A 25,186-nucleotide genomic window follows, 5' to 3' on the forward strand; every position below is an offset into this window, starting at 1 on the left:
GTCATATTTTTGCACTCTGTTGGGACCCTCAGGTTTAGCATGAAGGTTGTTCTGTACTAATGAGAGATGGGCTATTTATACTCTCACCCAGCGTCGGTGGCACTGGGCTCTCGACTGAGAACAACACCAGAGCTGTCAGTGTGTGACTGTCCTCCCTTACTGTTATGAGTGACTGGTGCCGACCCCTCTGAACCAGTCCTTGCCTTGCTCTTGACCGTTATGCCACTTGTCAACCACTAACTACTACTGTACTTAACCAAGGTGGCTGGCATCAGTTAAAATCAGATTTGGGGTAAAAAAACAACAACTTTTATTTTACTTTACATACTTTAGGGAGTTAACTGATATTCCAGATTTTCTACTGGAAAAACACCCCTTATCACTGCTGAAACGGATTGGGTGAAATATCTTAAGACACCATTTGGTTAGTAATGGTTGTAGACTAAACCAACATTATATATAGTGGCATCTCTGCATAGCTCAATCATTTACGTTACATATTCCTCTTAAGTGATGGAAATGGATGAACTGGTTATCATGAGAGCAATATAACACATTTCTAGTGGTCTACTATCACTGTGGTTTGTCCTGTCTTTTGCCTTGACTGTTTACTCATTGGCTCCTCGTGCCTCATCAGGTTTGAGGAAGTCCACTAAGAAGCGCAGCGAGTCTCCTCCAGCAGAGCTCCCCAGCTTTCGGCGGAGCACACGCCAGAAGACCACGGGCTCCTGCGCCAGTACCAGGTACTACAGCCTCACACTGCTCTCAATGTCATCTCTCAACTTCTCCAGTCTAAAGCCCCAAGTCAATTGTAGTCGGCTGTATTTCGGTGTGTACAAAAAGTATTAAAATATACATCCAATATTTTATGGAAGCGGGTGGCTTCCTTGGCAATACCTAATGAAATTGTCCCTGAGAAGTCGATCTTTCAGTGCATTCAAAAGTGTTGTCAGCCATAACATGTTTAAAGGGGAAAATCCACTCCAGACATAACACCCTGTCAATTTGGTTATGTTCTATGAGTTGGTAAAATAACTATTTTCACAATGATTTAACGTCTAAGTTGACAGTGTGTAATCAGGAAATCGTGTTGTAACTCATCATCATAAGGTTCTTGTCACTGGAGATGGGGAATAACACACTATCACATTTCATAAGGGTTTTAAAATGATTACCTGCACTCCAGATTACCAAATCAGTCAATAGATGGTATGGGCATACATCTGTCTGTCGTCGTGACTAAGTATATATTTCGATTAGATGTGCTCAAACTAAACAGTGGACCAAATTATTCAACTCAGTTTCCCAATGCCGCAGGACAGGGATTGGGGACATTGCCCTGTATAGGGTGCTGTCTTTCGGATGGAACATTAAATGGGTTTCATAACTTCTTTGGGGTAGGGGGCAGTATTTTCACGTCCGGATGAAAGGCATGCCCAGAGTAAACGGCCTGCTACAAAGCCATAAAAGCTAGAATATGCATAGTATTAGATTTGGATAGAAAACACTCTGAAGTTTCTTAAACTGTTTGAATGATGTCTGTGAGTATAACAGAACTCATATGGCAGGCAAAAAACAGAGAAATCCAACCAGGAAGTGGGAAATCTGAGGTTTGTAGGTTTTCAACTCATCGCCTATCGAATACACAGTGGAATATGGGTCATTTTGCACTTCCTAAGGCTTCCACTAGATGTCAACAGTCTTTAGAACCTTGTCTGATGCTTCTACTGTGAAGTGGGGCGGAAGGAGACGGGAATGAGTAAGGTCTACCATGACCTGACCATGCGCGTTCATGTGAGAGGGAGCTCTGTTCCGTCGCACTTCTGAAGATAAAGGAATTCTCCGGTTGGAACATTATTGAAGAATTATGTTAAAAACATCCTAAAGATTGATTCAATACTTTGTTTGTCATATTTTTACGGACTGTAATGTAACTTTTTTAACCTTTCGTCCGTACTTTCCGCTGGACTTGCCCGCGCGTCGTGAGTTTGGAAAGTGTACTGAACGCTAGAACAACAAGGAGGAATTTGGACAAATGATGGACATTATCGAACAAAACAAACATTTCTTGTGGAACTGGGATTCCTGGGAGTGCATTCTGATGAAGATTGTCAAAGGTAAGTGAATGTTTCTAATGTTATTTCTGACATCTGTTGACTGCACAATATCGCGGATATATTTTTGTCTTGATTGGGCTCTTAGCGCCGACCTCAGATTATTGCATGGTTTTCCGTAAAGCTTTTTTGAAAACTGACACAGCGGTTGCATTAAGGAGAAGTGCATCTAAAATACCATGCATAACACTTGTATTTTCATCAACATTTATAATGAGTATTTCTGTAAATGGATGTGGCTCTCTGCAAAATCACCGGATGTTTTGAAACTTCTGAACGTAATGCGCCAATGTAAACTCAGATTTTTGGATATAAATATGAACTTTACCGAACAAAACATACATGTATTGTGTAACATGAAGTCCTATGAGTGTCATCTGATGAAGATCATCAAAGGTTAGTGATTCATTTCATCTATATTTCTGCTTTTTGTGAGTCTTCTCTTTGGCTGGAAAAATGGCTGTGTTCTGTGAATAGGCACTCACCTAACATAATCGTTTGGTTTGCTTTCGTCGTAAAGCCTTTTTGAAATCGGACACTGTGGCTGGATTTACAACAAGTGTATCTTTTAAAATGGTGTAAAATACATGTATGTTTGAGGAATTTTTATTAGGATTTCTGTTTTGAATTTGGCGCCCTGCAGTTACACTGGCTGTTGAAGAGGTGGGACGCTACCGCCCCACGTACCCTAGAGAAGTTAACTCTCTGTGGTCACTAAAGATCCCATGGCACTTATCGTAAGGGTGTTAACCCCTGTGTCCTGGCTAAATTCCATGGCCACCTAATCATCCCCAGCTTCCAATTGGCTCATTCCTCTCCCCTGTAACTATTCCCCAGGTCATTGCTGTAAATGAGAATGTGTTCTCAGTCAACTTACCTGATAAAAATAAGGGTTGAAAAAATCTGCAATGAACTTTTCTCCTCCCTTCTTGCCCTGGGCTATGTCTGTGGGAAAGCATAGATTCTGTAAATAGATCTATGGAACTCGACCAAAACAATGGAAACTCCACGCACGCGGGGGAAAGATTCAGAATCCCTTATTGTGCCTACATTTAGGCTATTAGTGTATTTCACACAATCTTGCGGTAAACATCCGGGTATAATACTTGAATGGATGTCAACCACAATACATGTTAACGTCATCACCAATCAAATGCATCACACTTAAAACATCACCTACCAATTTCTAAGGCTAGCCTTGCTACCAGCTTATACAAATAGGAGTAAGCATTTAGCAGACATTTTTCCAAACCCGAAAAGGACTAAATACTATCCAGCTAAATATATCCATGTCGGATTATAGTAACCACATTTGTGAGCCTGTTAAAACTCCTCCTAAATCATCAATATCCATTTTGTTAGATCAGATTTTTTTGAATGGCAGCCAATGACGCATCCTTGCTCTTGCCCCGGCGTTCCATTAATGTCTTTACCGCATGTATGGGAAAGGGCTGTTGCCATAGCAAGGTCAGCACCCCCCTCCTTGAGGCAGACGATCTGCAGGTTGAACTTGGTAATATTGTAGACTCCTGCAGTTTGTTGATTTTACAGCTGGCTAGCTACTATACATGCTAATATTGTTTTTGTCATTATTGTGTGTAGCTATATTTGCTAGCCAGCTACCTAGCCCTCTGAGTGAGAGCGCCTTGCATTGTGTGTGTTGTAGTCGACTTGTGCTGCAACAAATTTCGACATCTTGCTAACAACCTAATTATAATGACAAAATTATTTAAATTTATTATTATTTAACACTGAATTAGTGGTTTTAGGTGAATTATTCCTTTCAATTAACTGTCCAGTGTTTACTGGTTTCTAAGATATGACCTATAATTCCAATATGAGTTAATTAGTTTTCCTTCCAAAAGTTTTTTATATTTTTTAAAGCCCCCCCCCCACACACACACACACACACTTTATTTGGCCACATTTATTTGGGTATGAGGTAACATAACTATTTTAAGTTATATACATAATTTTTACTGGACAGTTTAACCATTCAAGAATGTGAATGCGCTTCTTGTCGGTACCTGCACACATCTGCTCACAGGTGTGTGTGTGAACATATGTTCACATTGCGAAACACAAGTGTAAGTTAGTGATTGCCTTATGACCAGGAATGTCAGTTGTGTGCCGCCATGTTTGATTGTTGGCTTTGTGGTCTAGTTTGTGTAGTCACTCAGTCCCACTATGCCCCCCCCATGCAGTCGGCGAGGCTCAGGCCTGGGCAAGCGCGGGGCAGCCGAAGCTCGCCGACAAGAGAAGATGGCTGACTCGGACAACAACCAGGATGGGGCCAACTCCTCGGCCGCCCGCACTGATGAGGCCCCGCAGGGGGCTTCGGGTACAGGTACCTACTGCGACTAGGGCACAGAGTTTTTCCTTCTCAGCTCGCATGGTCAGGGACAAACTCAGTGCTACACCTATAATGGTACACTACCTGCTTGTGGTAGCAGAGATTCTCTCCCCTTGACCCTTAGTGGATAACATCTTTTGCACTATCCCACAAATTTCTGGTATGTGTTTGTTCTAAACGCATAGGAGCCAGCCTAAGCTTGATGTAGCCTCTGCTTGGTGTGTGTGTGTACACTTAAAGATCGTTGACTGTTTTCCTAGGCCTGCCTGGGTGTGTATGACCCTTACCTGAACTCTGTGTTTGATGAATTTGTTGTAATTTTGATGATGACAATGGTGATTTAATTGCCCCTTAATTTTCTCCAGCTTCTAGCTCAGTGGCCGGAGCTGTAGGGATGACCACATCCGGTGAGAGTGAGTCCGATGACTCTGAAATGGGCAGACTCCAAGGTATGACGATCACAGCTTTCCTTAGATACAGGTGCCTATGTTCCTGTCTAAGAGTTCCCTGTCAGCCCTTGTTGGTGTTGCGGGGTCTTTGGTTGTTGTCTAACCTAGCTGTTTTCTCCCCACAGCCCTGCTGGAGGCCAGGGGTCTACCCCCACACCTCTTTGGGCCCCTGGGACCCCGCATGTCCCAGCTGTTTCACAGAACTATAGGCAGTGGAGCCAGTGAGTGCTACACCATCTTGTCTGTGTCCAGAATCCATTTAATTACCACTTAACATCTTTTTTATTTTTGTTATTTCTCTTTTTTTTTTTTTACTTTTATTTAACTAGGCAAGTCAGTTTAGAACAAATTCTTATTTACAATTAAGACCTACCCCGGCCAAACCCTCCCCTGACCCGGACAACACTGAGCCAATTGTGCACCGCCCTATGGGACTCCCGATCACGGCCGGTTGTGATACAGCCCGGGATCGTACCAGGGTCTGTAGTGAAGCCTCTTGCACTGAGATGCAGTGCCTTAAACTGCAGCGCCACTCGGGAGCCCCGAGTGAGCAGGATGTTTCCATTCTCCCTCAGGGGAGGCATGTTGAGTTCACTTATGTCTGTCTTTATTCTTCTAACCTGCTATTCACTCAACTCTAATCCAAGTGTGCTGACTGCACTCCTGGCAGGGCCCATATTAAAAACGTTTCTCAGAGGAGGAGTGCTGATCTAGGGTCTGATTCCCCCTCGCCATATAATCTCATTATATGGCGAGGGGTTTAGCCCATATCTTAAGGGCTAAACTGATCCTATATCAGCACTCCTACTCTTGTGAATACTGGCCCTGCTGTTTAGTCTCTACTCTGACCTGCTTTATCCCTCCTCTCCTTCCAGGCTCCAAGGCTCAGCAGCTGCTGCAGGGCCTGCAGGCCACCGGCGACGAGTCCCAGCAGCTCCAGGCCGCTATCGAGATGTGCCAGCTTCTAGTGATGGGCAACGAGGAGACGCTAGGAGGCTTCCCCGTGAAGAGCGTGGTGCCTGCTCTGGTGAGTCACAAAATGCTTTGTCCGCCTTTAGTCTTAAGTCATTTTACACCATGACTTGATTTGCCAAGTCCCTTAATCCCCTCTTCTCTTCCTCACAGATCACATTGTTACAGATGGAGCATAACTTTGACATTGTGAGTATCCTGAGCTTATATCTTTGGGGGGGACCCAGTGACATTTGATTTTCACCATGACATTAGGCCTACATTGCAAGGTGCTACACTCTGTCTCCTGGTTATATTTTGTTGCAAATAACTATACCTCAGTACAGTGTTTTAACTGTGGTTCCAGCCAACAAGGATTGCTTTGGAGTTATGTTTGAAATCTGTATCTTACCCCGTGCCTCTGCTCAGATGAACCACGCCTCCCGTGCTCTCACTTACATGATGGAGGCGCTGCCTCGGTCCTCTGCTGTGGTCGTGGATGCCATCCCCGTCTTCCTGGAAAAGGTAGGATAACCCCCTCTGCTCAGGTTCAGTAGGCACCAAACACACACTCATTCAAATTTCAGTACTACCTAGTACGTTTGAAAACATGTCCCAACAATTCATGCCTACTGAATGCAATCCAGGTTTTCCTAGCCCACACCTTGTTCTCTTGTCTTCCATTTGTCATTCTCATGTTCTTGTTCCCTCTTCATTCATATGCAGTCATAAAACGGTGGTGGATATGATAATAGCTCTCTTTCTCTGTCTGCAGCTTCAGGTGATTCAGTTCATTGACGTGGCGGAGCAGGCCCTGACTGCCTTAGAGATGTTGTCAAGGCGACACAGCAAAGCCATCCTGCAGGCTGTAAGTGTTGCTCCCTCTGGCTCAGCTCTGCCTCTCTCTCATTTCTGCTCTCATGGGCTCACCTTAAAATAAGTGTTGACGGTGGTGGCTGTATGTTAGATAGATATACCTCATATTTTCCATTAGCCGGAAATAATAGTTGATAAATAAAACTGTTGCCGGCCAAAATGAACGGGAGTAAAAAATATTAAGTGGCCTTAAGTTAACTCGGCAAGACAGTTAAAAGCAAATTCTTATTTACAATGACGGCCAAACCCTGCCTTAACACAGACGACGCCAATTGTACGCCGCCTTATGGGAGTAAAGAAATCCCATTGCAAAATAATAGGGTTGCACGATATAGCGGTAAGCAAATTGGAATCGGACGATATTAAAAATGCCGTCTTCGGCCTGATGTCTAGTATAACGCCTGTGCAAAACCGATGTCAAAGCTGACGTGCATACCTATATAACGTAGGTAGTTGACGCCACGAAAAATACTGCGCAACACAGGATTCCTAACCTAGCCCACAATGTCTGCTTTGTGGCTCTATTTTGATGGAAGGAAGATAATAAAAAATTCTATATGCAATGTTTATCTCGCTATTATTTCCCGAGGGGAGAAAGTGAAATCTTTCAATACCACAAACCTACTGACTCATTTTGAAAGTGCATCACCCCCAGATGTTCAGGGACTGTTTAGAACAAAAGCAACAACAAAAAAGAAGCACACTTCCAACAAGTTCAAGTCAAGCAGTCATTTGAAAGAGTAAGAAAATTTCAGCGAGATCTCTAAGGCAAAGTCCACTAACGCCAAGATAATGGAATTCATTGCCCTTGACAATCAACCGTTCTCTGTCGTGGATGATGTCTGCTTTCGCTGACTGGTCGAGCACCTCGAGCCCCGGTACACACTACCAAGTAGTATTTTTCCCAGATGTTGCCCTACCGGAGTTACACAGTATTGTTGAAACGCACAATCATGAGCTACTTGCTATGGGTCACTGCTATTATCTTCACGACTGACATTTGGACCAGCGATGTCAGGCCCATGAGCATGCTGAGTCTGACAGAACAGTGGGTCGGCAAGGATTTTGTACTGAGGAAAGCCGTGTTGCATGCTCAAGAATGTGCTGGTTCTCATACCGCTGCTGCCATTTCAATGGCATTTGCGAACATGTTTTAAACTTGGAAACATGAACACACTCCTAGCCTGCTCAACGAAGCTGCCGACAGATCATGGGTTTAACTTGTAAAAGTACTCTACTAGAGGCTGTGTACAAGCGATTCGTTGGCGTTCTCTTTGAGCCTCATTACGGTGTCGCCACCATGCTAGGTACAAGGACCTCTACTTCCATGCAGACAAGAAACAGGGTTTATGTGAAATGTTAGACACAGCTGGACAAGATGGAAACGGACACAGTGACAGTGCGCACTGACGAAGAGGACCCACGACAGAAGAGGCCATTGACACTGCTTGACGAAATCCTGGTTGAGAATGAAACGACTGAACAACACACCAGCAAGTAAGTGAAATAAATACGTTTTGATTGTTTTACTGATAATGGAGACATGCGTAAATGCCAACAACTTTTTGGTGTGTGGGTGTTTCAACGATTTTAAATGTAGTAGAATGCATAAGGAAAATATCGGTATCGGCCAAAAATGACATATCGGCGCATCCCCACAAAATAATGCTTTTTATTAATTGACTTAGATACATTTGACCGCCATGCTTATCGGTCTATAGGTTAATCGGTGTAATAATATATAATTTGCCTGTGTATTTTCGTTAGTTATGCATCTTATAAATCCAACTATCACACGCGCACAGCATACAGAGCCTATTTTGAGTGGGATTTCTCCTGCTGCTCCTCAGCTGGTTGCTGCTGGAGTAAAATGTTATTTTTATAAGCACATTCATTTACGCAAAAATTGTAAATGCAATCACGTGTTACCAGTTTTGGTGCACGATTTTAAAAATAGCTATTTGGATCTCTCAACTTGTAATTTAAGTGCGCAGGCCATTCACCATTCAAGTGCAGGCAATCAGCGCGTCAAACATCACTTTTCAATGTGAGCTGGAGGCAGTATGCATTTGAGAACTTACTTGTTTGAAACCTGAATGTTTTATTTCATATGAGGCGTGCCTTACCTTGCTTCAAATCCGCCTATAGGCAAAATCGACCCATGGAAACTTGGACGTAATTTTTTTAAGACTTCATAGGCATCGCGTGAGTTTGAAGTTTGGAAGTTTACCATTTCTACCATTCTGCGTGTCAGTTAGGATTTTCATGTGCTTAATTTTGTGGAACAGTCATTATAAATAATTTCATTGTTATGTGGTTAATTCTTTTTTTTAAATGTATTAATCATAAGTCAATTAATCCGAGATCGCCGCCCCTACCAAATTAACACATTGATACACTGCGATCCATTGGCGGCTAAAGAAATTAGTGCATGGAACTCGTGGCCTTAGGTCAATGCCCAGTGGGCCTATATCATTGCTCTTTCACACTGAGGATTGGTGATTATCGAGTGGGAGCTTGTTGGAAAGGTTTTTCAAATAGCTAATTGTGTGAGGAGTACAGTAAATGACTGCAATGCCTGCATTAACACATGTATGTAACCAAATGAAGGGGATTAACGGTACATTTACTACTGGTGACGTATGTAATGGTCTATTCACACAATGAATGTGCAAGAATAGGTGGGAAACAGCTGAGCCATTCTTGAAACTCTCCTATATCTTCACCACACCTCTCCCCTTGTCTCAACATTTTAATTTATACTCTACACTATCTTCATATTTTGGGTCCTTTTCACTGACCGCTATAATCAGCTATTTCTTTTTGAAGAAGCTCAGCCATTATTTTTTTAAAGAAGCTAATTAAGGATCCTTGATTCCTCTGGCTAAGTCATGCTTTCTGATAAAGTATTTTGAATGATTTTATTGCTGTATTGACAGGAATCATTAATATAATTTTGGCAAAATTATTTCCATTTACTTCCCTATAGAACCAACCCTTAAGTAATTTCTCTCCTGTTCATATGTTTTCATATGAACTTGTTGTTGTCCAGAAGCCAAAGGCACAACCCTAGTCATATTAGCAACCCTTCCTAGTTGTTGCATCTTTAGATTCCCCCTCTAAATTTCTAACAGTTTTATCTGTCACATATGGAACTGTTATCAGGTTGCTGTTTAGAATGGTGGTTTGACAGGTGTGATGTTTAGAATGGTGTCTTCCCGCACATTGCATTTGGCAAATGTTTGAAAATAACGTTCTGTTGGATGCTTCATTTACATGAGTTGCATGTTCTGTTAAGATGCTTTACCATAATCTAAATGTGATTTCTATCATTCTGAGAACTGTGGAGGGACACCCTGATGGGTTATGGGTCTGGTGAATTTCTCAAATGGATGGTATATTAAAATCATCCCGGTCACATTATCCAGTGCCACTTATTCCTAACGGAAACCCTGTTGTGCAGTGACGCATAAATGTAATATTCAAAATGTTATGTACAGGAATGTAGAGATGAACGAAAGCCGTTTTTTATTTCAACAATTTGATGGTCAGAGATCCCTCAGTGTTAATAACAGAGATAGTTGTGCAATACAGAATAAGAATATCACTTTAATAAATGAAACGGGGTAGAAAAGCCATTTTGAATTCACACATTTAATGGTCATCATGTGTGCCAGCTATCCCAAATTCTTGTGTTTAACTGTGTTTCCTGTGTCGTGCAGGGTGGCCTGGCTGACTGTCTGCTGTACCTGGAGTTCTTCAGCATCAACGCCCAGAGGAATGCCCTGGCCATTGCCGCCAACTGCTGCCAGAGCATCACCCCTGACGAGTTCCACTTTGTCTCTGACTCTCTGCCACTGCTGACCCAGAGACTCACACACCAGGTACACATACATTCACCTTTTACATGCTGGCTATCCGTTAATTAAAGAAACAAGAAAATGATGCCGTCTGGTTTGCATAATATAAGGAATTAGATTTTTTTTAAACGTTTGATACTTAAGTTTATTTCAAACCTTATCCTTTTCCTTTAGTTTGTGACTTTCACTTTTACTTGAGTCCTCAAGGTATCTTTTACTCCACCACTGGTGTTGTCTTCACAGGGAACATACCACAGACATGTCTAATGTGGTTATTCCCCCCCCCCTGTACAGGATAAGAAATCCGTTGAAAGCACTTGTCTCTGTTTTGCCAGGCTGGTGGACAACTTTCAACACGAGGAGGTGAGTGAGGCGTTTCTACTCGACACGTTTCTATGGCTCTAACATCTCTCACCCTCCTGAACAGACCAATTATGACTGACCTCTATGTGACCGCTGTCCACAGAACCTGCTACAGCAGGTGGCCTCGCGGGACCTGCTGACCAACATCCAGCAGCTGCTGGTGGTCACCCCGCCCGTGCTCAGCTCGGGCATGTTCATCATGGTGGTGCGTATGTTCTCCCTCATGTGCTCCAACTGCCCCTGTCTGGCCGTGCAGCTCATGAAGCAGAGTAAGTGGCTCATGCAGACAAACACACTTTCTATTGGTATGCATTTACACCGCTCACTTGAATAAAGCCTAAAAATGCAGCTTACATAATCTTGGTAAAGTTAACTATATATAATGACAGTCTAAATGCCTCCATGGCCAAGTCCCTGACTGTATCAAGCCAATAGCCTGTGGAAAGAGGGAAAACTAAGCACGTTGTCTTTGTTCAGATATTGCAGAGACTCTGCGCTTCCTTCTGTGCGGCGCGGCCAACGGTAGCTGCCAGGAGCAGATTGACCTGGTGCCCCGGAGCCCCCAAGAGCTCTATGAACTCACCTCACTCATCTGGTAAGGAACCCCCTCTGCTGCTCTCAACGTTACAACAACCATTTCTTCCCTAATGGTGGATGTGCATAAAGATAGCGGCCTCCATGCACGTGTCACAGATGGCTTGTTTGCTAATTTCCCTGATGCACTTTGCTAACTGTTGTCCCCCCTTCACCAGCGAGCTGATGCCCTGCCTGCCCAGAGAGGGCATCTTTGCTGTGGACCTCATGCTGAAGAAGGGCAGTGCCCAGGCCACAGAGGGGGCCATCTGGCAGTGGAGGGACGACCGGGGCCTGTGGCACCCCTACAACCGCATCGACAGCCGCATCATTGAGGTAAAGAACAGACGTGCTGCCCCGCTCCATTATAGGGAATTTTCTTCCAGATTTGGGGCCCAGAGTTTGTCCTCGTCAGGTAGTCAGAAAACTCTATGCTCTACCTATACTACACGGAAGTAGACTGTTTCAGTCTTGATATGTTGTGAGCTGTGTGAATCCCCTGTGTAGCCCAGTGTTACACTAACGTCTGGGGGTGTCTGGTTCTCTCTTCCTCTCCAGACGGCCCACCAGAACGGAGAGGACGAGATCAGCCTGTCCACCCTGGGCCGCGTCTACACCATCGACTTCAACTCTATGCAGCAGATCAACGAGGACACTGGCACAGCACGGGGTATCCAGAGGAAACCCAACCCCTTAGCCAACCCCACTACTGGTGAGAGAGAGACCATTACCTCTAGTCATAGACTATCCCCAAACTGGTGTCAGTTGTATGCGTTTCATGTCAGTTGCTGTCGTATGATGCCCTGATTGGGTTCTGAGACTAGCTCTATTCACCGGAAAATATACATTTTATAGATCGCTATAGACCCAGTGGAGAAAGGGGTCAGTGCCCCAAGTTATTGGTATTTTTATTGAGCATTTGAACCAGGTAGTCCCATTGAGGGCAGATTACCTTTTTCCCAATGCAGACGTGCTCAAGAGGCAGCTCTTGACGCATCTTTTTGTGAAATCGTGTCTTCTGCACTAGCTGATGGAATCCAATTTCTCCTTTTGAGTCAAAGGAATTATCAATTCTTACATGAGTTTTCCCCTGTCTGTCCTCCAGGGGGTCACCAGGAGGTGAGGAGGGAGGATGCCCGGGCCCAGCTGATGAAGGAGGACCCTGAGTTGGCCAAGTGCTTCATCAAGACCCTGTTCGGGGTGCTGTACGAGGTGTACAGCTCATCGGCCGGCCCAGCCGTCAGACATAAGTGCCTCCGAGCCATCCTCAGGATCATCTTCTTCGCCGATGCCGAGCTCCTCAAGGACGTGCTGAGAAACCACGCTGTGTCCAGGTGAACTTTTGAGTCAAAATTGCTGCCTCCATAGACAAAAAGAAATAGTCAGTACGACATGCGTCTTCACATCACACCTGAACCTGTGTTTGTCTGTTTCCTTCTCCCAGTCACATTGCCTCCATGCTGTCCAGCCAGGACCTGAAGATTGTAGTGGGCTCTCTGCAGATGGCTGAGATCCTCATGCAGAAGCTGCCCGACGTATTCAGTGTCTTCTTCAGAAGAGAAGGTGATAGATCCTGCCTGAGCCGGTGTCTCCCTAGAGGAGCTGACCCGTAATGATCCAAAACACACAGCTCTTTTCTAGCACCAGGAGCTGCGGTTCAGAGGACCTGTTAGAATTGGTCCTTCATTGCTATTTGAGCTTCAATGTATTTTTAGCAAAGTCAACACTGAGGTCATAAAATTGGGATGTCACACCACAGTGCACTTATGTCGTGGACCACAGAAAGCTGTTTATGTAGTTAAATGCCTGATTTATTGAATCACAATTTCTGACACCAACCTTGTTAATGTCAGAGAATTGGGAAAAGAGGAATTTCGCTGTATTCCATCTGCCCTCACCTCTGCCCTCCTCCCCTTCCAGGTGTGATGCACCAGGTGAAGAACCTGGCTGAGTCGGAGGCCTTCCTCACTAGTCCCCCGAAGGCGTGCACCAGCGGCACGGCTAGCCTGTGTACCACCACCATCAGCACTGCAAACACTACGGCGGCCACCACCGCCCCCCCAGACCTGGGCTCACCTAGCTTCCAGCACAGCATGGACGACTCACTGGACCTCAGCCCACAGGGGTGAGAGACCACGAATACTAAATACATGAATACGTGAATGTGCATGTATGATAGGTCAGATACCACACGCAAGGACACTCATACACTCCTCCATAGAACAACATTAATCTTGCCCTCTCTCCTAGGCGGTTAAGTGATGTGCTGAAGAGAAAACGTCTGCCTAAGAGAGGGCCCAGAAGGCCTAAGTACTCTCCTCCCAGGGACGAAGACAAAGTAGACAATCAGGGTAATTGTTATTGGAAGTATCATACAGTCTCTAAGCCTGGATGCACATGGTTCTCACAGGTGATACAAATAGTGCTAAATGTCAATGATACATTTGTAGTAGTATAGGTAAAATTCCTGTGTGTGTGTGTGTGTACACATGCATGTGTGTATGTATGCATACATACAGTACAAGTCAAAAGTTTGGGGACACCTACTCATTCAAGGATTTCTTTATTTTGGCTGTTCTACATTGTATAAAAGTAGTCAAGACATCAAAACTATAAAATAACACATGGAATCATGTATTAACCAAAAAAGTGTTAAATCAAAATATATTTGAGATTCTTCAAAGTAGCCACCCTTTGCCTTGACAGCTTTGCACACTCTTGGTCTTCTCTCAACCAGCTTAACCTGGAATGCTTTTCCAACAGTCTTGAAGGAGTTCCCACATGCTGACCACTTGTTGGCTGCTTTTCCATCAATCTGTGGTCCAACTCAACCTAATTGAGATGGTTTGGGATGAGGTTGGGTCATCTGCTGCAGCACTCCATCACTCTCCTTGGTCAAATAGCCCTTACACAGCCTGGAAGTGTGTTGGATCATTGTCCTGTTGAAAAACAAATGATAGTCCCACTAAGCACAAACCAGATGGGATGGTGTGTCGCTGTAGAATGCTGTGGTAGCCATGCTGGTTAAGTATGCCTTGAATTCCAAATAAATCAGACAGTGTGCCAGCAAAGCACCATCACACCACCTCCATGCTTCACAGTGGGAACCACAAATGCAGAGATCGTCTGTTCACCCACACCGCGTCACAAAGACGCAGTAGTTGGAACCAAAAATCTCCAATTTGGACTCATCAGACCAAAGGACAGATTTCCACCGGGCTAATGTCCATTGCTCGTGTTTCTTGGCCCAAGCAAGTCTCTTCTTATTGGTATCCTTTAGTAGTAGTTTCTTTGCAGCACTTTTACCATGAAGGCCTGATTCACACAGTCTCCTCTGAACAGTTGATGTTGAGATGTGTCTGTTACTTGAGCTCTGTGATGCATTTATTTGGGCTGCGATTTCTGAGGCTGGTAACTGTAATGAACTTATCCTCTGCAGCAGAGGTAACTCTGGGTCTTCCTTTCCTGTGGCAGTGCTCATGAGAGCCAGTTTCATCATAGCGATTAATGGTTTTTGTGACTGCACTTGTCAAGAACTTTGAAAGTTTCTTCATTTTCCACATTGACTGACCTTCATGTCTTAAAGTAATGATCGACTATCGTTTCTCTTTGCTTATTTGAGCTGCTGTTGTCGTAATATAGACTTGGTCTTTTACCAAATAGGGCTATCTTCTGTATACCAACCCTACCTTATCACAACACTGATTGGCTCAAATGCATTAAGAAGGAAATTCCACAAATTAACTTAACAAGGTATACCTGTTAATAGAAATGTATTCCAGGCGACTACCTCATGAAGCTGGTTGAGATAATGCAGAGTGTGCAAAGCTGTCAAGGCGAAGGGTGGCTACTTTGAAGTATCTCAAATATAAAATATATTTTGACTTGTTCAACACAATTTATTTTTTATATTTTGGTTACTACATGATTCCATATGTGTTAGTTCATAGTTTTGATGTCATCACTATTATTCTACAATGTAGAAATGTTTTAAACTAAAGAAACCCTGGAATGAGTAGGTGTCGCAACCGTTTGACTGTTAGTGTGTGTAAAACCAGGACGAGTCGATGCTTCAAAATTGGTTCTCATTTGCGGCATCATTGGTCTCATGCCTCTTTGTGCCTGGAGTCCTGGTATATTTGGGACATTTATGCAGAATGCAAACTGATCCTTATGATTTCTTGACATAAATAAATACAGCATGACTTCATTCTTTAATATCTGCTAGAGAATCTGGTGTCTGTTTCAAACAACTATAACGGAGTTTCCCAAGGGGTGCATGTTTAGGTGTTTGCCCTGGCACTACACAGCTGATTCAAATAATCTACCAATCATTAAGTTTTGATGATTTTAATTGGCTGTCTAGTGCTTGGGAAAAAAACAAAATGTGCACCCCTTTGGTGTCCCTGGACCGAGTTTGGGAAACACTCAAGTATAGGGTATCATTTGAGACCCACTTTGTCATGTTTCATCCTGTGACTAACCATTCTACTGTTCCTACAGCCAAGAGTCCTACCACTACTCAGTCCCCCAAATCCTCCTTCTTGGCCAGTCTGAACCCCAAGACCTGGGGCAAGCTGGGCGCCCAGACCAACAGCACCAACTCTGAGCCCTCTCGCACGGCCGGTGTGAGTGGCCTGGCACGCGCCCTTCCCAAGGACTCTGTCTCCAACAACAGGTACGACGGAAACCATTACGGTGGTGGTGATGATGATGATTTTATCGCAGTGTTGGTAGTAGTGGTGGAGATTATAATAGTGGTGTTGGTGGTTATCATTGGCTCGCTCAGAAAATGTAGCTAGGGCTGTGTTCAGTATGAAAATTGGTGTGCAACGGTGCTGTTCCTGAAGATCAGTTGAAAAACAGGTTTGGTTGTGTAAATATGAGCATTCAAAATGCAACGTTACCCTTTTAAATTTGTCACTCATTGCTTCACACCCCACCACACGGTGCAAACATACCTGTCCAAGAACGTTGAACGCTTTGGGGAAAGGTGCCATTCAATACAGACTGTCACGTGACATAGCAAGAGTTTAATCCCAAATAATGTGCCCCTCGTTTGGCAGTCTCAGGTCCTGAGGGCTGCACTTAAAATTGAATGGGCTTGCGGATTTGGCCCTTGGGCTCTGTTTGACACCCCTGGTTTAGTCAAATCGATTGCACCCAAGCTGTCAAATCTTAGATTCCTCCTGGTTCCAAGGTCTCTCCCCTTGGACAACCTCCTCCAATGGTCTTTGTGAGGGAGTTAAAGAATTGAGAAAACAAGACAGCCAATAGTAGTAGTGGTGATGATGATGGTCGCCCCCTTACAGGGACAAGATCAAGACTTGGATCAAAGAGCAGGCCTGTAAGTTTGTGGCACGCTACTTCAACACTGAAAACATTGATGGCAGCAACCCCGCACTAAATGTACTCCAGAGACTCTGCACCGCCACGCAACAGCTCAGCCTACAGGTACTGTACTCACCAACACTCTCCCATGTTGTAGTATTGCACACGATGAAAGTAAATAGTCATTAGTTGAGATCTTGGAGACTGCTTTGGAGACCCTGTTTGCTAATACTAACTTGAACAGCTGTTTTGCTTTGCTGTTTTGATGGTACTATCTACATTGCTAGCTAAAGACAAGGTCATTAAGGTATGATGGTGAGTGACTTGGGTTATGATACACTTCTTGACCGCTGTCACACCCCCAATCCCCCACCAGATGGACGGTGGCGTGGAGTGCCTCGTGGAGATCTGCAGCATCGTGTCAGAGTCGGACGTGTCGTCGTTCGAGATCCAGCACAGCGGCCTGGTCAAGCAGCTGCTGCTTTACCTGACCTCCAGCAGTGACCGTGACCTGGTCAGCCGTGACGTCCGCCTCAAGAGGTTCCTGCACGTCTTCTACGGCTGCCCGGTAAGGCTGGTCTGAAGCACAGAACTAGAATGAGATTCTGTTTCTATTATCAGAAGTTTGTCTTTCGCCCGATGAAGACGTTCATCCTTTCTCAGTATCCAGTGACTGAATGTAGCCAACTCCAGTCTAATAGGCCATGTTGGCAGAGACTGGAGCTGAGGGCATCTTAAAAATAAATAAAAACATCTGTCTAGGAAGGCTGTCACACAAACAAATGGGCCATGTTGCGCTAGTAGGGCATCAAGTTTTTCCCTGACCACTTCAGATTGACCTGACCAGGATAAACTCAAGGCCCTAGTTATTGGCTATACATCTCATGGCTCTAAATACATTATAAAGCCAGTATGAGGGTTTGCGCTCAGGCTAGAATGAATGGCAGCTGGTCTGTATGTATATTTTTCTCCTAGAGTTCAAAAGGTACTCACTCAACTGAGCCCCACCCTCAAGTTTTGTGGCCTACTAGAGTATTGCATCTGTATCTATTGCTTATATAATGTAGTCTTTTTAGTCTTTTTTTTTATATATATATTTTTTAAACTTTTTATTTAACTTGTCAAGTCAGTTGACAGCCAAACCCGGATGACGCTGGGTCAATTGTGCGCTGCCCCATGGGACTCCCAATCACGGCCGGTTGTGATTCAGCCTGGAATCGAACCAGGGTCTGTAGTGACGCCTCTAGCACCGAGATGCAGTGCCATAGACTGCTGCCCCACTCGGGAGCCCTACATTATGTAGGTTGGACCAGTGTTTCCCAACTCCGGTCTTCGAGTATCCACAACAGCACATTTTTGTTGTAGCCCTGGGCAAAAACACCTGATTCAGCTCATTGAGGCCTTGGTGATTAGTTGACAAGTTGAATCGGGTGTTTTTGTCCTGGGCTACAACACAATGGAAGTTGGGAAACACTGGCTTAGACCGTTGTCTTTTTTTAAATTATATGTGACATTTGAATTGTCAGTTTTTAATATTCTTCTACATATTCCCTGTTAATATACATTTAACTACCAATTTGTCAGTATCTAATGAACTATAGCTGCTTGCTCCTGTTACGCACAGCAGGTGTCTTAAATACGTGTCTCCTCGTTTGTTTGTACAGCTCTGAAGGCATAAGGCTGAAACGTATGCTCCTTTTTTATTTATACTGAGCAAAAATATAAACGCAACATGCAACAATTTCAAAGATTTTACTCCGTTACAGTTCATTTAAGGAAATCGTTCAATTGAAATAAATGCTTTAGGCCCTAATCTATGGATTTCACATGACTGGGAATAGAGATGCATCTGTTGGTACTTGAAAAATATTAATAAAATTAGGGGCGTTGATCCTCATGCAGCGTGACACATCCTTCGCATGAAGTTGATCAGGCTGTTGATTGTGGGCTGTGTAATGTTGTCCCTCTCTGGATATTGCCGTGAACTGTAACACGTTGTACACATCGATCGATAGCATCCCAAACATGCTCAATGGGTGACATGTCTAGTGAGTATGCAGGTCATTTTAAAGAACTGGGACATTTTCAGCTTCCAGTAATTGTGTACAGATCCTTACGACATGGGACTGTGCGTTATGTGGGAACATGAGTTGATGATGGCGGATGAATGGCACGACAGTGTGCCTCAGGATCTCGTCATGGTATCTCTGTGCATTGAAATTGCCATCCATAAAATGCAATTGTTTGTTGTCTTTAGCTTATGCCTGCCCATACCATACCCCCACCGCCACCATGGGGCGCTCTGTTAACAACGTTGACGTCAGCAAACCGCTCGCCCACACAACGCCATACACGTCGTCTGTGGGTGTGAGGCCGGTTGGATATGCTGTTAAATTCTCTAAAACCACGGAGGCGGCTTATGGTAGAGAAATGAACGTTCAAACTTCTAGCAACAGCTCTGGTGGATATTCCTGCAGTCAGCATGCCAATTGCACACACCCTCAACTTGAGACATCTGTGGCATTATGTTGTGACAACTGCACATTTTAATGGCCTATTGTCCCCAGTTCAAGGTGCACCTGTGTAATGATCATGCTTTTAAATCAGCTCCTTGAAAGATTAATGCCACAGCTGTCAGGTGGATAGATTATCTTGGCGAAGGAGAATTGCTCACTAACAGGAATGTAAAATATTTGTGCACAACATTTTAGGGAATTAACTTTTTGTCCGTATGGATAATGTCTGCAATCTTTTATTTCAGCTCAACTTTCTTATAGCTCCTTGCACTGTCATTCTTTGTATTTTTTCAAGCATGGATTAAATTAAGTATTTTGCATCTAGGCCTCCTTGGGTTATTCCTTTTCATGGTTTTGATTGGGCCCATCTTTTGAACAGTCTAAATACAGTATGACACAATTGATTGCAAAACCATGCTTTGTCAGTTTTTTTACAATGGCAATATTCAACCCTGGTTGTACTCAGTAGGAAACAAATGGAATAAAACTAAAGGGAGGAACTACCTAAACTTATCCCAGAAATAAATGCTTTTTTAAATTTTCTGTTTCAAAAATGTTTATACGTTGTGCCCTGATGAATACGACAAGTCTTTGCAGTTTGTTTGAAGTATGTCCCTCCTGTGTTATGCCCGTCCAGATCCCGGGGATGGAGCCGGCAGGCCGCCTGGAGCCATCTGAGAACGGGCCCCTGCTGTCACTGGTGCGCAAGATGAACAACTGCCTAAGCCAGATGGAGCAGTTCCCTGTCAAGGTGCACGACTTCCCCAGTGGCAACGGCAACGGGAGCAGGTTAGTTCATTTACCAAGTTCCATCCCTTCCTTTTGTTCCACAAACCCTATTTTTGTCAGCCATTCACTAATGTGTGGTTACTTAATGTGTGATGTCCTATTGAAGTCTATGGGTGTAGGTCAAGGAAGGGGACTTGCCAGTATTTACCTCTTTTGTATCTTTGTGATCTTGTCTATTGACTTGTGTGTTCTTCAGAGGTTCTCAGGCTCTGAAGTTCTTCAACACACACCAACTCAAGTGTCAGCTGCAGAGGCACCCGGACTGCACCAATGTGAAGCAGTGGAAGGGGGGCCCGGTGAAAATTGACCCCCTGGCTTTGGTACAGGCCATTGAACGCTACCTGGTGGTCCGAGGTGAGCACTGGGAACTGTCTCTTTACATTGAGTTACTGTCTTGACTTAAGCCCTTTCACTCGGTGGAGCATAGGTCACCCACAAATGATCTTCATCCAACGGGGCTGCTTTCTCAAGTTCCTTCCCAGAGTATTTCTGTCCTTCTCTTCTGGCAGAATAGAATGTCTCCTTTATGGTTAACATGCTGACGTGCTCAATGGGACTTTTGTCTACAGGTTACGGACGAATAAGAGAGGAGGATGAGGACAGCGACGATGATGGTTCAGACGATGAAATTGATGAATCGCTGGTACGTAGCTACAATGTCCTTGCAAAATACTCTCCATATTGGATACTACCTCTTTCCCCCACCAATAACTATGTTACCTTCCACCCTAACTTGACCGTCTATCTCTGTCCAGGCGGCCCAGTTCCTGAACTCAGGCAGCGTGCGCCACCGGCTGCAGTTCTACATCGGCGACCACCTGCTGCCCTACAACATGACGGTTTACCAGGCGGTGCGGCAGTTCAGCCTGCAGGCAGAGGAGGAGAGGGAGTCAACGGACGACGAGGCCAACCCGCTCGGACGGGCCGGCATCTGGACCAAAACCCACACCATATGGTATCCCTTTTACGCTGGCTGTCCACACACACCAGTCTATAGGCTGGACTGATTAACGAACCCAACCATAGCCTAAAATTGTGTTTTTGGTCCACCAGCCACTGTGGCAGGTAGATGAGAAAATCTACCAGCCCCTCAGATTTGTTTTATCAGCCAAAATATTTTTTTGCTGTAATTATATAAAACAGATGACCATGTTTCTAAAACAAGAAATGTATTAGTAAGAAATAATGTGGTATATTGCTCAATTTCATTTTTTTTACCTCTTTTAATTAAAATTATCAGACACAAAATGTTCTGCTGCGCTTTTAAGGGCACGTGGTTACCATAGTAACGGGGCCACCCGAGTCCAGTCACATGTCTAAGATTTGTCTCTTCGCTCTCAGTTGAAGCAGCAGACTCAAACTAGCGTTGAAAAACAACTGAACTTGTGAACAAAACAATGTAAATAGAGTATATTACACTATCTTTTATGCATGTGCCCAGTGCCTCCAAAAATGTATCGATCAGCACTTCACTCAGTGAGCTTAGCTCCCCTGCCAGACAGTGTTGCTGCTTGAGGTGGGATATAGGATTCGTTTTTATTTGTGCAATAAACAGCTATGAAACAAAACAGCAGAATTACTTTAAAAACAGTGGCGGGTGAAATAGACTTTCTTGCCCGCCAATACCTAAATATACCTGCATTTGGCCCTGAACATATCTGACTGATGCTTGTAGTAGGTGGCTGTTAGGGTTGAGATGTCTCACATACAAACACACATGTCTAATAGGTGGCTGAGTTAGTGATCAAATGCAACTGACATGGCAGTGTAGTCATGTTCCACGATATGCTTTATGTAGAGACTCTCTATCCCATCAGGTATAAGCCAGTGAGGGAGGATGAGGATGGCACTAAGGATGTGGTGGGAGGGAAGAGGGGCCGGGCACAGACTGCCCCCACCAAGACCTCGCCCCGCAATGCCAAGAAACAGGACGAGCTGTGGCACGGTAGGAACCACTACCACCACCTCTGGGCCTAGGTGGGTGTCTGTGTTGTCTACTGGCCTGGAGACTGAGAGACAAGTTCTGCTGGTTTATTTTATAGTGCAACTCTAATGTACTCCTTACAGTGGGGAGGGAGTGAGCTGACCCTTCGCTAAGCCTTGCCCCCCTTGGTTACTGTTGCAACCTCGGTCAACATTTTCACGAAGCCCAATTCATCTTTCAAACCACTGGCGAAAACCCCTCACAATGATCTCAAACTGTTTGTAATCCTTAAGTCTATTTCCGAACCCGTGCGTCAATCTAAGTAAAAAATAAAAATAAGAATCCCCATCAAAATATCAGTTTAAGCTAGAGATGTTTTTTTTTGCAAGGGCTGCGTCTAAATCCACCTTATCTGCCCATGTCGTCCTTCCGCATCTGCGATGGAAGTTGGCTGAGTTATAGCGGTGCTTTTCATACCATGAGACATTCCTGAAAATTGGTCTTCTCACGAAAATGTCTGTAGTGGAAAGATGACTCACGAGGATGTTCTCTGTTTTGCTCTACGACCCCCACGAGTATCATGGGACTCGTCTGAAGGTAACCCATGGGAATATGGAGGTCGTTTTGTGGCAACAAAAATAAGGGGATAAATGTGTCAATGTTTTTCCTGAGCTTTCTTACTTTTTCTGCTAAGCGCGCTCTAATTGTTGGCTAATGTCAACAGCAAATTAGCATTATTTTCTTTTAATATAGCCAACTTAGCTAGCTAACATGCATTTGCAGAACCAGTTATATTAACCCTATATGTAACATTGTCTTTAAACAACTGGTGAAGGGTCTGTATGCGATCAAAACATAAGGAAACCACTATCTTCAAGAAGAGATCCCAATAAACACTTTTGGCCCCATATGGTAGCCGATCAGTGTAAAAAATATATTTCCTTTCTGCTCCTCCGAATGGTCTTGTACGTTGCTAGCGAGCAAACAATGTAACCGCAGTATAATTTTGTTTTCGAAAAATATTACAACAGGCTCTATTTCATGTATCATCGTTTAAAAACAAATCATAGCCCTCCATGGCTTCCAAGGGTTTTAAACATGAGCTTGTCCGAGGTGTTGGACTACAGTTGCTATCCATCGGTGTGCCCAAAATTCTGGGGCGGTGCTTAGTGACTGGTCAATTGACTTTTTTTTTACCATCTGAATTAATGTGACCTGAGATGACCTCTTCACACAAGCCCACAGATATGGTCTGTCTAATCAATTAATCAAATGTATTTCCAAAACTTTGCATTTGCACTAACCCCCTGGCCAAAGGGCTTTTACAGTTTCAAATGACACTCTATTCTCTACACCGTATTACTTTTGAAAGTAGTGCACTACATAGGAGATTTGATCATTATTTGACCTACACTAAATCTGCCCACTCAAGTCCTTATCTCATACTATACATTTTATCATGTCAGTTTAGCTACCACATATCTGTGTCGTATTCATTGGCCACGAAAAGGTCAAACAAGTGACTACCTGCCCTTGTCCAATAAGAAACGCTTGTTTTTGTTTACCATTGCAAAACGTTTTGCTACCGTGTGCATGAAATTATGACCCTGACTTGCTGTCTCCTCTCCCAGACGGCGTGTGTCCCAGCGTGGCCAGCCCGTTGGAGATGTACCTCATGTCAGAACCCCCAGAGAGCATCACCTTCGACGACCCGTCTCTGGATGTCAACCTGTTGCTGAGGGTGCTGCACTCCATTAGTAGTTACTGGTTCTACCTGTACGACGTGAGTAGCCTGTCCTATCCCCTCTCCAGCCCACAGATACTGGCACTAACTGAACATACTGGTTGAGTCCCAGAAGGCACCCTATAACCTTTTATTAGTGCACTACTTTTGACCAGGACCAATAGGGATCTGGTCAGAAGTAGTCCACCATGTAGGGAATACGTTGCCATTTGTGACACAAGCCTGTATGTCTGCCTCCAACATATTCCACTGTCCGTGTCATGTTCTACATAATGCTAAAGATATCTTTATAGTCTGTGGGCTTGTAGAAGGTAAACCACAATGTACCATATATATAACTGTCTGCCAGCTAGACAGCTGTTTGGTGCACACAGTTGCCCAAATTAATGTTATTTTTTTCATTCAAACAACCTAGCCCCCTGTTTCTTTGCATCAGAGAAGGGGCACTGTGTTGTAGTTCCAGTAGACTGAGGTTGTTTTTTTCAGAATGCTGTGTCTAAGGAGATCATCCCTACCAGTGAGTTCATCAACAGTAAGCTGACAGCCAAGGCCAACCGACAGCTGCAGGACCCTCTGGTCATCATGACCGGCAACATCCCCACCTGGCTCACAGAGCTCGGCAAGACCTGGTAACTACTTTTCAGCTCATAAACACCCACAAGAACCTGCCTAGCTTTTCCTGAATATTTGACTGAGTATTCACTAATGCAATGTCCTCAAACCGCATGTCTAGACCAGGGTTGGGGACAATTTCAATTCAGGAAGTAAACTGAGACTTCAATTTTCTCTTCCAGGCCCAAGATTAACCCCACATAAGCAACTGAATATATATACTTACTGGCCAGTTTATTAGGTACACCACCTCTTCCACAAATGGATCGCGCCTACATACAGTGAGTCACGTGGCCAACTAGATAAAGCAGGCATCGAGGCATTCAGTTACTGTTCGATTGAATGTTAGGCCACTTTCTTTTGCCCATTCTAAGTGAGTGTGGTATGATTGGCTGTGCCAGGCGCACCGGATCCAATATCTCAGAAACCCCGCACTCCTTGGCTTTTCACTCACGACAGTGTCTAGGGTTTACCAAGAATGGTGCGACAAATAAAAAAACATCCAGTTAATGGCTTTCCTTTCGGCGAAAACCTGACGAGAGGTCGATGGGGAATGGCAAGAATCGTGCAAACTAACAGGCGGGCCACAAGTGGACCATTAGTGGTGCACGCCTTGTTAATGCTTGTCACGGATGGGCTATTGCAGCAGACGACCACACCGGGTTTCACTCGAATCAGCTAAAAACAAGAATTGGCTCCAGTGGGCACGCGATCACCAACACTGGACAATT

General features: G+C 44.3%; 1 protein-coding gene across 5 annotated transcripts in view; it reads left to right on the forward strand.

The window, feature by feature from the left end:
• LOC139548559 (E3 ubiquitin-protein ligase TRIP12-like) overlaps window positions 1-25,186 on the forward strand; it is a 47,045-nt gene that overhangs the window by 15,530 nt on the left and 6,329 nt on the right. For 4 of the 5 annotated variants that reach the window (XM_071358284.1, XM_071358287.1, XM_071358285.1 and 1 more), the window contains exons 5-32: window positions 638-743; window positions 4,319-4,461; window positions 4,833-4,916; window positions 5,042-5,137; window positions 5,792-5,943; window positions 6,042-6,077; window positions 6,297-6,392; window positions 6,643-6,735; window positions 10,466-10,627; window positions 10,898-10,966; window positions 11,070-11,235; window positions 11,444-11,561; window positions 11,719-11,875; window positions 12,098-12,251; window positions 12,645-12,873; window positions 12,984-13,102; window positions 13,460-13,664; window positions 13,790-13,890; window positions 16,043-16,217; window positions 16,852-16,993; window positions 17,247-17,438; window positions 20,024-20,175; window positions 20,372-20,529; window positions 20,745-20,818; window positions 20,931-21,130; window positions 21,993-22,120; window positions 23,731-23,882; window positions 24,330-24,472. In XM_071358284.1, coding sequence (XP_071214385.1) covers window positions 638-743; window positions 4,319-4,461; window positions 4,833-4,916; window positions 5,042-5,137; window positions 5,792-5,943; window positions 6,042-6,077; window positions 6,297-6,392; window positions 6,643-6,735; window positions 10,466-10,627; window positions 10,898-10,966; window positions 11,070-11,235; window positions 11,444-11,561; window positions 11,719-11,875; window positions 12,098-12,251; window positions 12,645-12,873; window positions 12,984-13,102; window positions 13,460-13,664; window positions 13,790-13,890; window positions 16,043-16,217; window positions 16,852-16,993; window positions 17,247-17,438; window positions 20,024-20,175; window positions 20,372-20,529; window positions 20,745-20,818; window positions 20,931-21,130; window positions 21,993-22,120; window positions 23,731-23,882; window positions 24,330-24,472 — 3,802 coding nt within the window. The remainder of the gene's footprint in view (window positions 1-637; window positions 744-4,318; window positions 4,462-4,832; window positions 4,917-5,041; window positions 5,138-5,791; window positions 5,944-6,041; window positions 6,078-6,296; window positions 6,393-6,642; window positions 6,736-10,465; window positions 10,628-10,897; window positions 10,967-11,069; window positions 11,236-11,443; window positions 11,562-11,718; window positions 11,876-12,097; window positions 12,252-12,644; window positions 12,874-12,983; window positions 13,103-13,459; window positions 13,665-13,789; window positions 13,891-16,042; window positions 16,218-16,851; window positions 16,994-17,246; window positions 17,439-20,023; window positions 20,176-20,371; window positions 20,530-20,744; window positions 20,819-20,930; window positions 21,131-21,992; window positions 22,121-23,730; window positions 23,883-24,329; window positions 24,473-25,186) is intronic. The other variant, XM_071358288.1, reaches the window with a different exon arrangement.

The sequence above is a fragment of the Salvelinus alpinus genome, chromosome 21 (assembly GCF_045679555.1).
Source record: "Salvelinus alpinus chromosome 21, SLU_Salpinus.1, whole genome shotgun sequence".
Taxonomy (NCBI): Eukaryota; Metazoa; Chordata; class Actinopteri; order Salmoniformes; family Salmonidae; genus Salvelinus; species Salvelinus alpinus.